General features: G+C 39.5%; 1 protein-coding gene across 4 annotated transcripts in view; it reads right to left on the reverse strand.

Moving 5' to 3' along the window:
* trpm7 (transient receptor potential cation channel, subfamily M, member 7) overlaps nucleotides 1-16,404 on the reverse strand; it is a 57,559-nt gene that overhangs the window by 28,180 nt on the left and 12,975 nt on the right. For all 4 annotated transcript variants that reach the window (XR_006085674.1, XM_007905639.2, XM_042343143.1 and 1 more), the window contains exons 2-9: nucleotides 11,808-11,887; nucleotides 11,008-11,046; nucleotides 6,265-6,463; nucleotides 5,194-5,407; nucleotides 4,126-4,250; nucleotides 3,849-4,020; nucleotides 1,411-1,585; nucleotides 413-536 (exon numbers count right to left, since the gene is read on the reverse strand). Coding sequence is in view for 3 of the 4 variants with exons in the window: in XM_007905639.2 (XP_007903830.2) it covers nucleotides 413-536; nucleotides 1,411-1,585; nucleotides 3,849-4,020; nucleotides 4,126-4,250; nucleotides 5,194-5,407; nucleotides 6,265-6,463; nucleotides 11,008-11,046; nucleotides 11,808-11,887 (1,128 nt within the window). In the remaining variant the exon portion in view is untranslated. The remainder of the gene's footprint in view (nucleotides 1-412; nucleotides 537-1,410; nucleotides 1,586-3,848; nucleotides 4,021-4,125; nucleotides 4,251-5,193; nucleotides 5,408-6,264; nucleotides 6,464-11,007; nucleotides 11,047-11,807; nucleotides 11,888-16,404) is intronic.

Raw genomic sequence — 16,404 nt, forward strand, 5'->3', positions numbered from 1 at the left:
ATAAAAATATTCACAAATCTAGCACAAAATAGGTGTAAGCAAAAAGGATTTGCACTCTGTTCCAAATAAGGTACTTACATTTTAAAAAGCAAATTACTGAACCAGTTTAAACATTTCTATTCCCCATGCTTTTCATCCTTAAAGCCCCATCATGAGATTACCAATTTTAAAGTATATTTGTGCCAAATTGTGAGTAGTTTGGGGCTGTGGTTTTGTGCCAACTGGAAACCAGATCAAGACCATCTAATTCATTTCACACAGGGCCCTTACAAACAGTGAGATATACATGTATCCATCAGTATGAGACTCATTCAAACCCATTCAGATCCCGCAGCCAAAAAGACAGTTTGGTAATAGACTGCAGAGTAACTTATTACACCTTTCTATTCCCACAGTGTAATTTCACACTTACAAGTTCTCGAGCCTTCATACATTCCATCAAAGTCTGGAATAGATGCTGTGCCTCACTATGGCTAAAGTTGAAGGTTTTTTTGATTGTTGTGATGATTTCTAATTCCAATCCATCTGGAAGTATTCTACAGAAATATAACACAAAGCAGACCAGCTGAACGCAATGGCTCATAAAACACTTTGCTAATTCACACAAACTTCTTTTAAAAATGATTGTAACAGAGAACAATAAACACCTCATACCACAAGGACATAAGTTTTATTTATAGTTAAAGCTATAGAGAAAAGACTGAACCCTGAAACCAAGCTGTTTCAAAGGAATGTTACAGCTACCGTTGTGTGAAAGGCAACAATTTCTAGAGGTTCTAGAGGTGTGTCTAAAATATTTATAACAATGCAAACCCATTAGCACGAATTCTTAAGTTGTGCATTATCACTTCCTGTTCATGTGTAGCAAAAGATGCCAAGTGTGGGTCCACCCACTTTATAATGGGCTACCACTTTAGATAAATTTATATGAAAGCTGAGGTGATTATTAAACAGATGAAATACTGAACAGTGCATCAAATAGGCAGTGCAGAGGAGAGCAACAAGGATGATTCCCACTGTGTGAGGAATGAGCAACAATTAAACAAACTAGGGTTCTTCAATCTCAAAAGAAGATGTCTCAAAGAGGAAGTTATTATTATACGATGATTGTGTTATAATAATTCAATCATCATATAATAATAAAGATCACAAGATTCGGTCGGGTGAAGAAGGTTCTTCAGCCCATCTGATCTCATGCTTCCACAGCATCATCCTCAATCACATCAAGTTGCTGTTTTAAAAAAAATGAGTCCAATATCCTGGCATTAGCTACCATTCCTGGGCACCTGTTCCTGGTCATTCATTATCCTCTGGGTAAAGAAAAACTATGTGTTAATTTTGTGTGGGCATTAATAATTGGAGATGAAAGTATCGACAAAATGTAATGTAAAGAATACATGAGTTTCTTACCCTCCTTCCTCAGTCTGTTTGTGCACATAGGCCAGTAGGTCTGCAGCACGACCCGTTCCTTCACACACCACGACAGGCACAGGGGGGCTTTCCAGTAGGTAGTCCAGCACAGTGGGGATCACATTAGGACCACCTTCAAAAATCAAAGCTACTACTGGTACACCCTGGCCAATCCCTATAAGAAAAAAAAGCAAAATGGCTTAATACCTAGGACCAATAATTTTACTGAAAACTCAGTAGAAATCGGTTTGGGGGTGGAGAGGGAAAGAGAACTGGTTTCACAATATCGCATTACAGCTCCATCATCAAGCCAATGGGCAAAACAGTGGAGTAGAAATCTTGTAGCTTTTCTGAAGTATTCTATCATTTTTTATATTAATCCCTGATTCATGGAAAATTGCTCCTTTTGGTGTTGCTTCTCACACAACTTGTAGATGAAACAAGGTACTCTGCCAAATGACATCCAGGACTGACCTGGATATTAATTAGGTGGCAACTCAGTTTAAAAACAGGACCTGGTGTTTCTAAATTTTCCTGTTGATGCACATCATACAAAGTAAACCATCCTGTGAAGTGGAGGATTCTTACCAACTTTATTGAGGCACAATGCACAGTGATCTCTAACAAAATTCCCCAAATAAAAGAAGCCCAGGGAGAATCCTGTAATCTGAAGTAAGTTATTCCGACAGTGAGATATTCCACACAGACTGCTTTGAAAAGCAGTGTTCTCATCAGGAATCTAGTTTGAATCGGCACACGTTAGGTCCCATTGCGTAGATAAGGGAAGGTACTGAATGTCAATTACACCTCTGAGCATTCCTCACCTTTGAGATCAAAAACCCACGTCGTAAAAAAACAGGGAAAGTAAAGCAGGGTGGCTACTTGAGGAATGTGCATGCTCCACAACTGTGACAAACACTTCTGAAGTTAAATTGGGAAGATGGGGAGATGAGGAGAAAGAGATAAGAGAATCCTAAATACTTCAAACCACACAAGGGCAGTAGGTAGAAAAAGTCTATGCAAAAGCTTAACATGCACAGACATATGGGTCCAGATTGTTAAAAACTGCAGGTTTTTTTATTGAAATATTTACCAGTAATGCCCATTCCCTTGGCTAGGAATGATGCATAGACCAGAGCTGCCTACAAAGAGGAAGAAAAGCATAAAATAAATATAAAATAATCAAAACCAAAAAATAAACACTTCGAATTGATAATAGCACCTTATGGCAGAACATCAGGAAGGACGTTATACAAAGAGGTTTGTAAACGTAGCAACTCTTATATAGACAAAATGACAAAAATGGGACACTAAAGTGGATATGTCAGTGTAACATTTGCAGAGGACACAAAGCTATGTGACCAGATGATCAAGAAGGTCAATAAAACTTAGAGGGATCTGGACCCATTAAGTAGATGAGCTGAGAAACAGCAGATAGATTCTAATGTGGATAAATGCTAGATAAATGATTTTAGGAAAAGAAATGGTAAACATGCATATACAAAGCGAGGTCGGTAGTTAGCATTTGGTGAGGAAACAAATTGGCTATGATCAATGATCAGATGGTGAATGAATGAAGTCAATCTGAAGCAGATGCCAACAAAACAAATGACCTACTGAAAACTGAAAAACATTTGGAGAGCATTGAAGTACAAAATATACTAGGTTACAACATGAACTGTGAATAGATCACTGGAGAGACCAATTCTGTAATATAATTGACGATCTGCTCATAGCTCAATAAAAAAAGGACACAGAAGAAACTAGAAAAGGTTCAGAGAAGAGCAGCCAATAGGATTCCTGTACCGATGTTTTGGATGAATAATTTCAATTGGGTTGACAACTTCTTCCTATGTCAAATAAATCCCATTTCTCTTTGTCCCTCCTCTTCGACTGTGCTTTCGATCTCCCTGCGTCCCCCCCCTACTTCACCACCCCGACCCTCAGCTCGGCTCCGTAACTCTGTCTGTCCAGTGCCTTGGGACGTCCTCCCGACGTGTAAGGTGCTATATAAATGTAATTTTGTTGTTGTTTCTATTTGAACAACAAAATTTGTGAGCTTCTGGTTTTAAAACTATTTTGAAGTTCCAGAATGATATTTTACTCTTCTTTGGACTCTAGTGAATTAATGTCATTTAGAGAATAGAATGCTCAAAGCTATATTCCTAGCATTGCCAAAATAAGCTGCAGAGTTAAAATAAATTAGGGTCAACTTAGTCGTTCCATTACTCAATTAACCTTATACTCCAAGAAAATTACTCAACAGATATTTTCACCATATAATTGCTAAATCATCTTTAAATATTTTGCTTCTCAACTTTTGCCAATGAACCTCATGTGCATATGATATTTCTGGTTTATATATAGATTCCCTGATATTCTTCCATATTAAAATGCATCAGCCATTCCAAAGCTTGCACCATGACCACAGAACTCACTTGCATGAATCTTCTGAAGATTGATATGTTTTTCCAGTTCTCTCCGGAGCTTGACTTCAGCACCATACTTCCCGACTGTTCCATCGTCCACCAAGATGAAATGAGAATGCAAATTGTTTAAGACATTCAACTTACTCAAGGGATTCAACAAAGTCTGGTAAGGGGCAACAACCTGCAAAACAGAAGGTATTCATTTGGTTATTTTCTTTATCAAGCTATTTTTTCCAAACTAGAAAAATTCGACAATGGAGAGCCAAACTGAAGGTTACGTGCTTACATCTCTTCCAATAAGGTCATTCCTATTTTCAATCACACCCCAGGGTGCAATTCCAATTGTGCAAATCTTCCGAGATGAACGTGAAATATGTTCTTTCATTGCATCACCAACATGTTTCACGACACCTAGTAAACAGAACAATAACATCTTCATCCCCACTTCAACCAATAACAGACTGAGGACAGATCAATCCTGTCCTACAAGATGAGTGATCATAGATCAAAATTATAGCATAATTTATTTTAGAAAAATGAGTTAGAAAACAAATGTTTTTTGCACAGAGAACGGATAAATGCGGAATATGGGCTGCAAAATACTCAAGGCAAGAGTCTGTTTTAAACTAGAAACTAGATTTAAGATGCTTGAAAAAGGACAGTGGGATTAGATTAAGTGGTGTATGTGGACAAAAAACATCAGAGTAGACTCGATGGGCCAAAGACCGGTTTCTGTGTTGTAACATTCTACAATATACACAGCAGCGTATATCAAATATAAGGTTTAGTATTATTATAATTTCACAGAAACATTTTGGCTGAAGAATTTCAAGTAAATTCATGTAAAATACACTGGAGATCTCTTCATTAAAAACTGATTAAACAATGGTTGGCCTTCCAGTCAGAACTACATTCTCCACTAGTTTCTAAGACTACAACAGTAGGTTTCTTTGTTTAGCTTTGGTTGCCAGTAAACTTCCTTGTGCTGAATTCAAATCGACAAGCAGCATGGGTAATAAACAATTTCCTTCATCACCTATCTTTAGGAATGACAAGGTCGTGGGTTCACCAATCAGGAGTGTTAAATTCAATGGGGGGTGGGGGGGGTGGGGTGGCAGAGGAAGAAGAGGAGAAAGAGATCAGGTAGGTTTAAAGCTTTTTTAAAAAACGATTGGCAAAAAATATGAGTAGTACAAACTGGTCAACATACAAACAAATAGAAATGCTCAACTTTGGCCTCCTTTGTAGTCAAACAATGAATGAAGAGATGACAGGCTCATATGAACAGAGTCTTCACCAACAGGTTAGAGATGCAGCACAAATCCAGTGGTTGACGGAAATGTGTTCACATTACCTGCATTCACTCCTCCAGTTAAAATCCAGGCTCCTGTGGTTACAGCTGCTTTGATTAACCCTTTGCCAACAACCTGCTTGATGCGTGGATGGAGTTCAAAGTTTTGCATTCCTCCATGGACAGAGATGACAAGTTTAGGCAGTTCTATCTGCCACTCTTTCAGCATAAGTTTTAAAGCAGCTTCAGGTTTAGTGTCAAAGGATAATCGAACATACTAGTTTGAATAGAAAAGGATGCAAACAATTAGTTCTCGCAATTTCTGACAAAACTACTGATTTAAGTATTCCCACTACACCAACCTCACTGCTATAAGGACCTCTTCATACATGCAGGACTTTAGGAGGAGGCCCTTAGAGAGGCTAAATATTTCTCCAGTAAGGAGGGGAAGAAAATAGTCATAGACAAGTGGTTAGTTATGGAGCGATACTTATAAAGGCTTCCAAGCAGGTGTTTGTGAACACTGATGGAAGATATGAATAGGGGACTTCATTTAGGTACATTTAAGGAAAAAAAGAATTCCATTACTTCCCCATTATTAGAAATTCATCCTGTCCTAGATGTGTGAACATATTTGGCCCCAAACCACAAAAATTTGACCCATTGACACTTGAAAGTTTTCTCCTTTTGGAAGGTTAAAATTTATATTTTTCTCATTATACCCATCAGATTTAACTGTTTGCAGCTCTCTTCAAAAGGGCAATTGAACTGCTCTTTATAAATCACTACAAAAGTGCTCCAGCAATTTTATTGCACAAGTCAATTGTCAATTGCTTTACAGAGTGGAAAAAAAGTACTCCAGTAAAGTGGAGCATAAGCCTGTTATTTTCGTTTCAGGCTTGTAGCACATATACACAATTTTCTAGTGGATCAATAGGTTATTTTTAACAAGATCATTCAGAAACATACTTAGATGCATTTCAATTTACTTTTTCCAACTGATCTTTGAGTAGCATTTTAAAACTGCAGACAAATTAGGAATCTTATGAATGCTTCCGAGAGTTGGAAGAGGAACAGTAAACTCAGCACTGGAGATTAGAACCACCCAAGAGGCAGATTTTGAATCACACAAACCTTGGCCCTGTATGAATGGGACCCGCCCTGAAAATTAATCACTCCATAAGCATCTGTTGGACTCTCACTGGTATGTTTCTCCACCGACCATTCTTCTTGCTCCAGATTTTCAGTCTCACCCAATTTCACGTCGGAGTACTTCACTGCCAAGCTTGCAGTGAAGCCAAGATGCTGCCGGACTAACCGCCCGCAGCAGCACCTGTAAAGAGGTACATGCACATTTAAGCGACTAGAAATTGGTTCGGTAAATGTTAACATACAGCTTTATTTGGATTCATTGGATAAGTTAGGAATATAACTATTTATTTTCCTCAGGTAAGGGAGGGCTAGACATCATGCCTTCCTTGGATTTGTAAAGTATTTCCGTTTAAGGTTGACAAGCAGACATGAGTCATTGCCAAATGTGCTTCACTGGATCACATCAGCCCAGAAATGCACTCGACAACTGTCCAAGCCTGTGTACAAACATCAAAATCTATTGGAAGTCATGTAGTTCAAATAGAATTATTAGAAGAATATGTATATTATAGCATAAAGAATTTCTTCTCTGCTTCAAATTCTATGTTGAAAGCAGAGCATCCATTCCTGGGTAGAAACTGTAGTGTGTGTTGAAACATCCAGTTCTGAGAACAGCCAGGCTTGAGGGGAACCAGTGTCCAAAAACAACATACTAGAGTGGCATGGAGGAAGTTCGTCAAGTTTCCAAACTTCTACCAAAATATTTATATTAAGAATGAGGCAAATGATAATAAACATTTCCAGGCGCCCAAATCAATAATTACTTACTACAGAAATAAAAACAGGCTAACACTGCAGAAAGCAGATATTGAGATGGGTTGCATTGAGGTGAACTCAAATTGCTAATTATTTTCTGATGCACAACACCATTTTCCAGTTGCCAAATGGTGTAGAGTGTACGACCGAGAACCAAGTTCCTCATGATTAAATCTACCACCTAATTAAAGGCATTTCAGGTCACATCTAACTGCAAAGTTAAGAATTTTGCCAATATTCCCACATTTAGCAATAGTCTTGCTGCCGTATTGCCCTTTTGGAACAATCCTGAAAGCTCCCCAGGTGGCAACAGGCAATTTTGTAGATCTGCAGTGAGCCTTGCATCCCTTTCCCACGCGTGGAACATGAAATTTCAACATTGAAATCTCAGAAAAGGAGATTCAAAGAAGCAATGGGAGGCTCTCTGGCAGGTTGCCTCAAAAATATCAACCAGCAATGGCCTACAAAAGGTCAGCGAAGGAATTTCCCCGGACCAAGAACAAATCAGTACTTCTCACATAATTCTGTGGACGGTCTGTTGGCACATAACTATTGGACTACGAGGTAAGTCACTCTGGCTGGATGGGCCCCTCGACTGCAGCAGGGACCCATCCTCCTATTTGCAGCATTTTTTTTGCATTCCACGATCTGGCTGGGTGAAAAGGTTTTGGAAGATAGCCATGACAGGATGATTTACTCTTTTTGGTTGTCTCATATACATTTGGACACATTTTATATTATAATAATAATAATCCTTGCATTTTGATATAGCGCTTTTCACGTCGGGAGGACGTCCCAAAGCGCTTCACAGAACACAGTGTAAAGTGAATTGACTGTATATTTGTGGGCGAACGCGGCAGCCAATTGCGCACAGCAATGTCCCACAAACAGTCGTAGATTGAAAATGACCAATTTATTATTGTTTTTTTTTTGGAGGGATTATTATTAGGCTCTGTGTGGAGTAAGGAAACTTGCCCAAGGTTTCACCCTGACCTGCCTAGAATTGAACTCAGGTCTCTCAATTGCAAAGCGAGTGCTCTAACCACTGAGCTACAGGACTCCACTCCATTATGTTCCATGTACGGATGGGATTTTAGGAATACTTTGTGACGACTCCCTGCTCTAATCCTACCTAGAGGCTGATCCAATTACTGTCTCCCTCCACTACCTCTCATTGAACACTACACCCCACTGAGAAATACATGGTTGGATATTATGACTCATTACAGGTGGAGTATAGAGCCAGATTTCTACACACGCACTTACTTAAATTACAGAGCAAGATTTTGAGACCACTGATAAAACACAAAAATGACCACGTTTTGTCAGTGAAAAGTGGAACAACAAAAATCTGTCTTGTAATCAGCTAGAAAACTCACCAGAAAATGATGAGCAGCAAAAGGCTAGTTACTACTTCAAACACATGCCTTTCTTGAGGTTTCTGTGAATTTGTTCAACTTACTTATCTCCCCCTCAATTTGGTAAGATCTTCCCTTCCTGAGGCTCCCTCGCATACCTCCCCTTCCCTATAATCTCATTTTGCAGTTGAGGAAACAAAACACAACAGCAGATGGTGAAAATTTACCGCAGCTTGATCTGACAGGATCGAGAAAGGTGCCCAAAACATTGGCCTACCTTTCTTTTTTTTTCTTTGAATCGGATGGACCGGTTGTGGACTCACAACGCTATTTTTTTTAAAAGGAAGTGAGGAAGTACAGTAATTTGTTCCCAGGTCTCTGCCGCTAGTTAACTGACCACTAAGAGGTGTGTGGGTTGACCTGCCCTTGGATTCGTCTCCCTCTGAAGCTGCCAGCTCAGAGCATCTGGAGAATTTCAAGGATGGGAAGCTAGTAAAAGTTGGCAGGGGTAAAGTTTGGAAAAAAACACAAGAGACTGCTTCTAAATTGGTACTAAACCATCCACATGATTACAAATTCTTGGTAACAAGCGCACTCTGGTGGGAATCAACTTTGCCACTTGCCCTGTGGGTGGCAGTGAGATGGGGGGGGAAGAGGCGAGAGGAGGGGAAAAGGAGAATTCTAATACACAAGATGTATTTTCGGAAGGGATCTACCAATTGGTCTTTTAAAATACAATTTTCAAGAGAGGGGAGAAAAAAAGTAGACTAAAGTTAAAAATGCATCCATCTATGAATGTTCTTCAATTAGACTCCCTTACTGAATGCAACTGAGGTAAGTGGATGTTAAAAATCCCATGGCACTATTCAATAGGAGGATGTTTCCCCTGTTTCCTGGCCAACAATCCCCTGAACACCCCCCTCCCACCAAAAAAAATCTAATTATGCACTTCATGTCTGTTTGCAAGACAATGCTGTGTGCTATGTTCGCCTGCAAAATACAGTCATACTTTTCAATAAATCCTTTGAAGTGCCTCGAGATCTCAACGGCAGCAGCAACAAAATTACATTTGTAAAGCTCTTTTCACGTGAGGAGGAAGTCCCAAGACGCTGAACAGTTGGGCATCAGGATCCGAGCGTGGTGGGGCAGGGTTAGGGTAAGGGAGGGTAGAGAAGTAGGAGGGCGGCTGAAAGATTGGTCGAAAAGGAGGGCCTTGAGTCGTGCCTTGAAGGAGGCAAGAAAGGGAGCAAGGTGAAGGGATTGTGGGATGAAGTTCCAAAGGGTGGGGGCAAAGAGGCTGAAAGCCCAGCCGCTGATGGTAGGGCAGGTCGGGTGGGAGACATGGAGCAGGCCGGAGGGAGCGGACAGGTTGATAAGGGGTCAGCAGGTTAGAGATGCAGGAATGGGGTAAGACCATGGAGGGCCTTGAAGGTGATGACGAGGATTTTGAATTCTATCTTCTGTGGTATGGGGAGACAGTGGAGCTGGGCGAGGGTGGGAGTGATGGGGTCACGGAGCCTGGTGCGGGAGAGGACACAAGCTGCAGAGTTCTGGATGATATCTGGAGGGAAGAGTTGGGGAGGCCTACAAGGAGGGAGTTTCCATAATCGAGCCTCGAGGTGATGAATGCGTGTATGAAGGTTTCGGCGGCCTGAGGGGCGAGGCAGTGGCGGAGACGGGCAATGTTGCGGAGGTGGGGGAAGGCACAGAAGATCATGGCACGATATGGGGGAAGAAAGGACAGTTGAGGGTCGAACAAGACGCTGAGGTTTCTGACAGGCTTGGTGAGGTGGAGGTGCTATCAAATTTAAATATTATTATTAATACAATACAGTCCTAACATTGCTCAAGATGATTCTCATTTATTTGCTGTCAAATAATTATTCAGACACATTTGGACATATAGTTATAGAATTAGCCTCTACCAATGTTTGATTTGAAGCCTTGCTGATACTTTGTTCACGTGAACTGAACGTTCTTGGGCTCGTGCCACTTGGATAGCTGCCATATCTTCAAGGAACTCAAATCCCAAATACAAAATTATCAGCGATTTTCAGAGCCGGATTACCAATGAAAACAGGTTGCCACTATGATTTTATTATCCTGAAACTTCCCAGCTTTCCTTTCCTTCTTGAAAAAAAGGTTGCCTGAAGTCAAGATCAAAATTTAATTGTGAATTTGTGACATAAAAAAAGAGGCGACTAATGGCAATCAACAGAAATCACGGTATCAGCCTTGCTCAGTTGATAGTACTCTTGCCTCCGAGTCAAAAGATTGTGGAGTCAAACTGGGACTGGATTGGGACTTTGAACTCACAATCTAAGATGACACTCCAATGCAATGCTGAGAGTGCACTCTATTGTAAAGGTGCCATTTATACCAGGCATATATATATAAACCAATCTGGCACTTTCTTAGTCATCAGGAGAATAGTTCAGAGTGAAACATCTGTCATTTATTTTTAGATAGTTATAATCCACCAAACCAGCAACTTTTGAATGTTTTTTTAAGTGTTTACTGGCAGTAAGGCTTACTGTAAGTCATTTTAATAAAGGATAGTAGTTAGTCATCTAAAGATTAGTGTTCACATTACTGGATTAATGCAACTTACCTGACCAACTGCTGGCATATCTGACATCCTGGAAGGCATCTGGAAACAAAAAATGTAACTCAATTGATGGAAACACTATAGAGCAAGGTCAGTGGATCACTAGATCATCAGACTAGGTAAAAGCTGATTTGCCAAGATCAAACATTTTTGGAGCTGATATAGCATAGAAGAGTTTTGGAGATGGTCTATAAGGTACAGACAATTTTAATATTATTTCAAAAAAACACAAAATACTACACATTATCTTAAGGCACTATGATTTAAAGCATGCAACTAGAAACTGCTATTTACCCTTTCATATGCATTCCCTCCTCAAATCACATGCAATCTGCCCTTTTGTGGATTGTCCCCAATCCTGAACGAGATAGCAAGCCTTCCAGGTAAGATTTGTAAAAAGTTTTCTTGATCTTAAAGATTATCAAAACAAATTTCTGGACATATCTAATTTACACCCACAAAATTTCACAGGTGACATTTATAGTACCATTAATAAAGGAACCATTTCATGGTGTAATATTTATCTTTATATCCTTCATTCTGGTTCTTACAAATACATATACATGGCAGTGCAATAACCCTCTTATATAACATAGTTGTTGAAGAATGAACCTCAGATATATGCTTATCAAAGAATCAACTATCAAATAGTGATTATACTGCCTATACAGTGGTAGGTAGTGAAAAATGAAACAGCTGTGACTGACAATTTATTCTGGTTCTTTCAATTTATTCAATCTTCGCCACTATAAGAAATACAAAAGCACATACAAGGTTCAAAATTGAATGGTAAAAAGCTTTACCTGTGGGGATCTTTTGAACTTGGAATTATATATACACATTCCCTCTTTGTAAAAGTATTTTCTATCCAGGATTTCTGGGACTGTAAAAGGAAACAAACCACAATAAATATTTATGGAAACAAATCACAGCCAAGGCCCAAAACACACACACACACACACAATATAGGAGAAAAGCAAGCTACACATTCTGCCCCTTTCCGCTGTTCTGGCTTTATAAAATCACAAATTCAATCCATCTCACTAAGAAAAAAAGGAAATTCACCCACCAAATGTCAGAAGCTCACTGTAAATATAACTGTCCTGTAAAAATAAATACTAAAAATTAATGCATTCTCACTCATACTCATCCACACGCTTTAACAAAGGGATACATTAAGAAGATTAAACCAGTCAATGCCTACCCATAAATGAGTCCCCATCAGACAAGAATTATCTTTTAAAATATAAACTTTCCACTATTTCAAGTCCAAAGAAAAAACGATCGTGCAATATATAATTTGGTATNAAAAAATTACACCTCCAAACATAATGTGAACCGTGACAATTCACCATATGAAAATCAAACATCAAAACAAAATGGAACTGGCTAAGATCTTGTATTGATCCTTCACATTTCGCATGCTGCTTCTTGCTGGTTGCCTTTCTTCCCCCTCAACATTCTAACCATGCCTAGGCCAAAGGTTGCGTGCACATAGTAATGCTGAGATTTACTCCTTTTCCTCTCCTAAATCGTTACACCTTGAACTTAAATGAGATTGTTCAAAGATCAATTTTCCTGTTACAATTCCCCATGTAAATGCACGGGAGAGAAAGAGAGAGAGAGAGACACACACACACACACACGCACACACACACACAAAATGAACGAACTGGTTAGAGAACAGTCCCTTGATGCAACTGCAGTGCAACTCCTGCCATTTCCCCTAATGAACAGCAGTGAACGTCTTACCCAATATGCAAATGCCAGCCTTCCCCATTTTCCAACCAAGATAGTGTCTGAGTATGTGATAACCTTCTGACTCAGGGGCAAGAATGCTATCACTGAACCAGGCTGACACACACTGACACTCCTAATCCAATTACGTCTGCAGAGGCCCCCTTTTAAATAGAAATAAAATTAAACTTTCCTAGCTACAGATACAATAATCTCCAAGCCAAACTCTTCCACCGATGTTAATTTAACCTACTAACCTCTCAGCATGTGATGTGCCATGGGACTTGCCTGTGATCTGTGCCATCAAAGTTTAAGCAAACTAGTCATGCATTCCTGAAACCACATGTATTTGAGCCCTACAGTTTATTATCACATCATCAAGCTTCACAGCTCACGGATCTTATTAGCTCATAAAATGCGACCACATTGATCCTGTAAAATACTTGGCTGGAAAGATTTTGGTGTCTGTACGATGAATCAAATCAAGGTCTCTACGCCTATCTAAAATTACGTCAAGAACACATAATAGTTGATCTTCATATAAGAGGAAGGAAACGATTAGATAAAATGTTCCTATAGGAGTGTTTAGATCTCAAAGGTCATTATCACTAAATGATTGTACAAGGTACAGTCGTATATAGTAAATTAGCTTAAGCATTTAAGGATTGTTTCCTCTTTCCTTCCCAACAGCTTGTGTGTCACGCAATCTTATGGAACTCAAAGAAATTCTGGGCCCAACAAACATCAAGAGGTTTTACTTCAAAACGCATTCTCCTTCCAACTTTCAGAGCCAGAACACATCTAATTCTAATTCCTGCTGAGAATATTCATAGTAGTCACTTGATGCAAAAAAATGACAGCAAAACAAATGACTACCTTCAACTCGGGGTTTCTCAAGAGATGCCCAAGAAAGACACAAGTAAACACACTGTGTAACTTAAATATGCGCAGTTCCGGCTGTACCTGGAAGCTACCACCGCTAATGAGTGCGCACTAGTGCAGTATCGTCCAAGTGTACCTTCAAAGGTTTCTTTCTTTTGATCCTTTCGAATATTTTTGTTTAAACAGCAAGTGCCGAGGTCACAGGATGTGGAGAGAAGGTTTAAGAACGCAGCAGTGTTCTGCAGCAGTTAAGACCAACAATATGAGCAAGAAGAACTTGCACCAGCAAATATATTCTCAAAAAAGAGGGTGTTTCAACACTGTATATTTGGGCAAGAGCTAAACCGTGAGACTCGATAACTATTGCAAGGCAGTGTCCTTGGGTAGGTCATCAGAGCCCACTGTGGAAATGAAATGATTCAGAAAGTATAATTCTTTGAAACACTAATTGAAGGATCACATCCAGCTGGGTGATCGAGAAGTTTCAACTTGATGAGGCGCTGTATAAAATGTAGGTTATTACAATAGTGCTGTGACAGTGCTTTGGATCACATGGTTATGCTTTTCTGCATAAAGATAAGGGTGCTTTGCCTCAAGGAAGGAAACAGAGAAAGTATCACTGAATTGTTCTGCACTTCCTGGTAGCAAAAGCACCATCACCAGTGAGCTGAGAACCAGTGAATGGTTCAGTGGTACAAGAAAGAACATTTCTTTTTGTTTTAAAAATAGTGCCATACTTTTCTGATTTTATACCGAGGCAGCCTAGTGAATGATAGCACTGCGCTTCGCTTCTCTTTCGGTCCATTCTTATACTAAAGAACTGGCAATCCAGATTCTAACTCGCCATTCTTCAAATGCGAACCTTTGCCCACTCATGTTTTCTACATCTCTCAAATTTCCCTTATGTTATTATACATAATAACATTTAACACGTGTTAAAGTAGAACTTGTTTATGCACTGGGCCTGTATTTAAGTGCTGCTAACAAACATTTGCCTCATCACTTTGGAAACTGCACTCGTATACAGCAGTCTGACCATGTCCTGATCATGTCCTCTAGGAAGTAGAGCAAGTCTGTAGTCATGAAGCTTATTTAGCATATGAGTAACCAGCACCAAGCTGCTCTGAGTATTCAGATTGGAAAAAAATATTACACTTAAGCCAACCTGCTTTTATGCTGTGCCAACACACTTCTTGTGCAATTCTCCTAATTCCCCACCTGAAATTGCCCCCATCACCAGTCACTCACTGTATTACTATATTTCTGAAAATGTATTCTGCAGGTACAAGATAACAAGGGCATAAACTATAACTGCACTATTGGGTGGTTTTCACAGATCAAATGAACATATGAAAAAGGCACACACCCATCATTATGCTTTTCTGGTATTCTAGCAGAAAAACCTACACTTTAGCTTGGCAAAAATTTCATATGGCTTTCCACACTGCAACTGTGAATTTAGTCTATTTGCATAGATCTTCTGATACAAAAAAATAAGGTTTTTAAGCAAGCTTTGCTAAGAGGTACACAGAACCAGATGATCCCAAAGTACAGAACATCTTGAAGACCACTATGCGTAAGGATGGTTCAGGGGAGGGTGGAGGATTTAAACCGTTGATCATGAAATATTTTCAAAACTTGTTTTTTTCAACATTTGATAAACTATGCTGGAGTCCTGTAGCTCAGTGGTTAGAGCACTCGCTTTGCAAGCGAGAGATCTGAGTTCAATTCCAGGCAGAGGGCGAAACCTTGGGCAAGTTTCCTTACTCCACACAGAGCCTAATAATAATCCCTCCAAAAACAATAATAAATTGGTCATTTTCAATCTATGACTGTTTGTGGGACATTGCTGTGCGCAATTGGCTGCTGCGTTCGCCCACAAATATACAGTCAATTCACTTTACAGTGTATTCTGTGAAGCGCTTTGGGACGTCCTCCCGACGTGACAAGCGCTATATCAAATTTAAGGATTATTATTATAACTATAGGTAGGGAAAATATTACCTTTTCCTAAATATTGCTTCAGTTGTAGACCCTTTGGAAGCAATGTAAAAGTTGAAAGCTGAGTAGTAGCTCAGGGGTTAACTGTAATTGAAGCTGAAGAAATCCTCCACCTATGATTTTATCATTTCCTAGAACTGTTGTCAAACCTTCACCTCACATTATACTTCTCTATCCAGACTTAAACTACCCCCACAAAAAAGTTCCTGTACCTTGGCATGTGCCCCACAAAGTAACAAAACGCAGCTGATTTATTTTTTCTCTTCCTTCTCAGCCCAGAAGAAATGTCGATTTTATTACATTTCTATCAAAACCCTTGGATTAACCATAGAACAAAGATTAAACATAACCATTTAGCTTGGATTAGTTGGTAGAACGCACACTTCTAAATCAGAAGGTTGTGGGTTCAAACCTACATTAAAACCTGGGAGCCTATAATTGAGGCTGGAACTCCAGTGTAGTATAGAGGGAGTGCTATATTGTTGGAGGTGATGTTCCTCAGATGAGATATTAAAACCAAGGCCCCATCTGCCATTCTTTAAATGGGTATTAAAATTTCAGGGCTGTATTTTGGAAAAAAACAGGAGTATCCCAGTATCCTAGCCAACAATCCTCCAGATTAATTAGTCATTCACTTTATCACTGTTTGTGGGACCATGCTGTGTGCAAAATGGTTGCCAGTTTTCCTACAAATACAGTCAGTACACTTGACAGGAATTTTCTGTAAGTGCTTTGAGACGTTCCAGCATTACAGGCGTTATACCAAGGATTATTATTAAT

The sequence above is a fragment of the Callorhinchus milii genome, unplaced genomic scaffold, assembly GCF_018977255.1.
Source record: "Callorhinchus milii isolate IMCB2004 unplaced genomic scaffold, IMCB_Cmil_1.0 Scaffold22, whole genome shotgun sequence".
NCBI lineage: Eukaryota > Metazoa > Chordata > Chondrichthyes > Chimaeriformes > Callorhinchidae > Callorhinchus > Callorhinchus milii.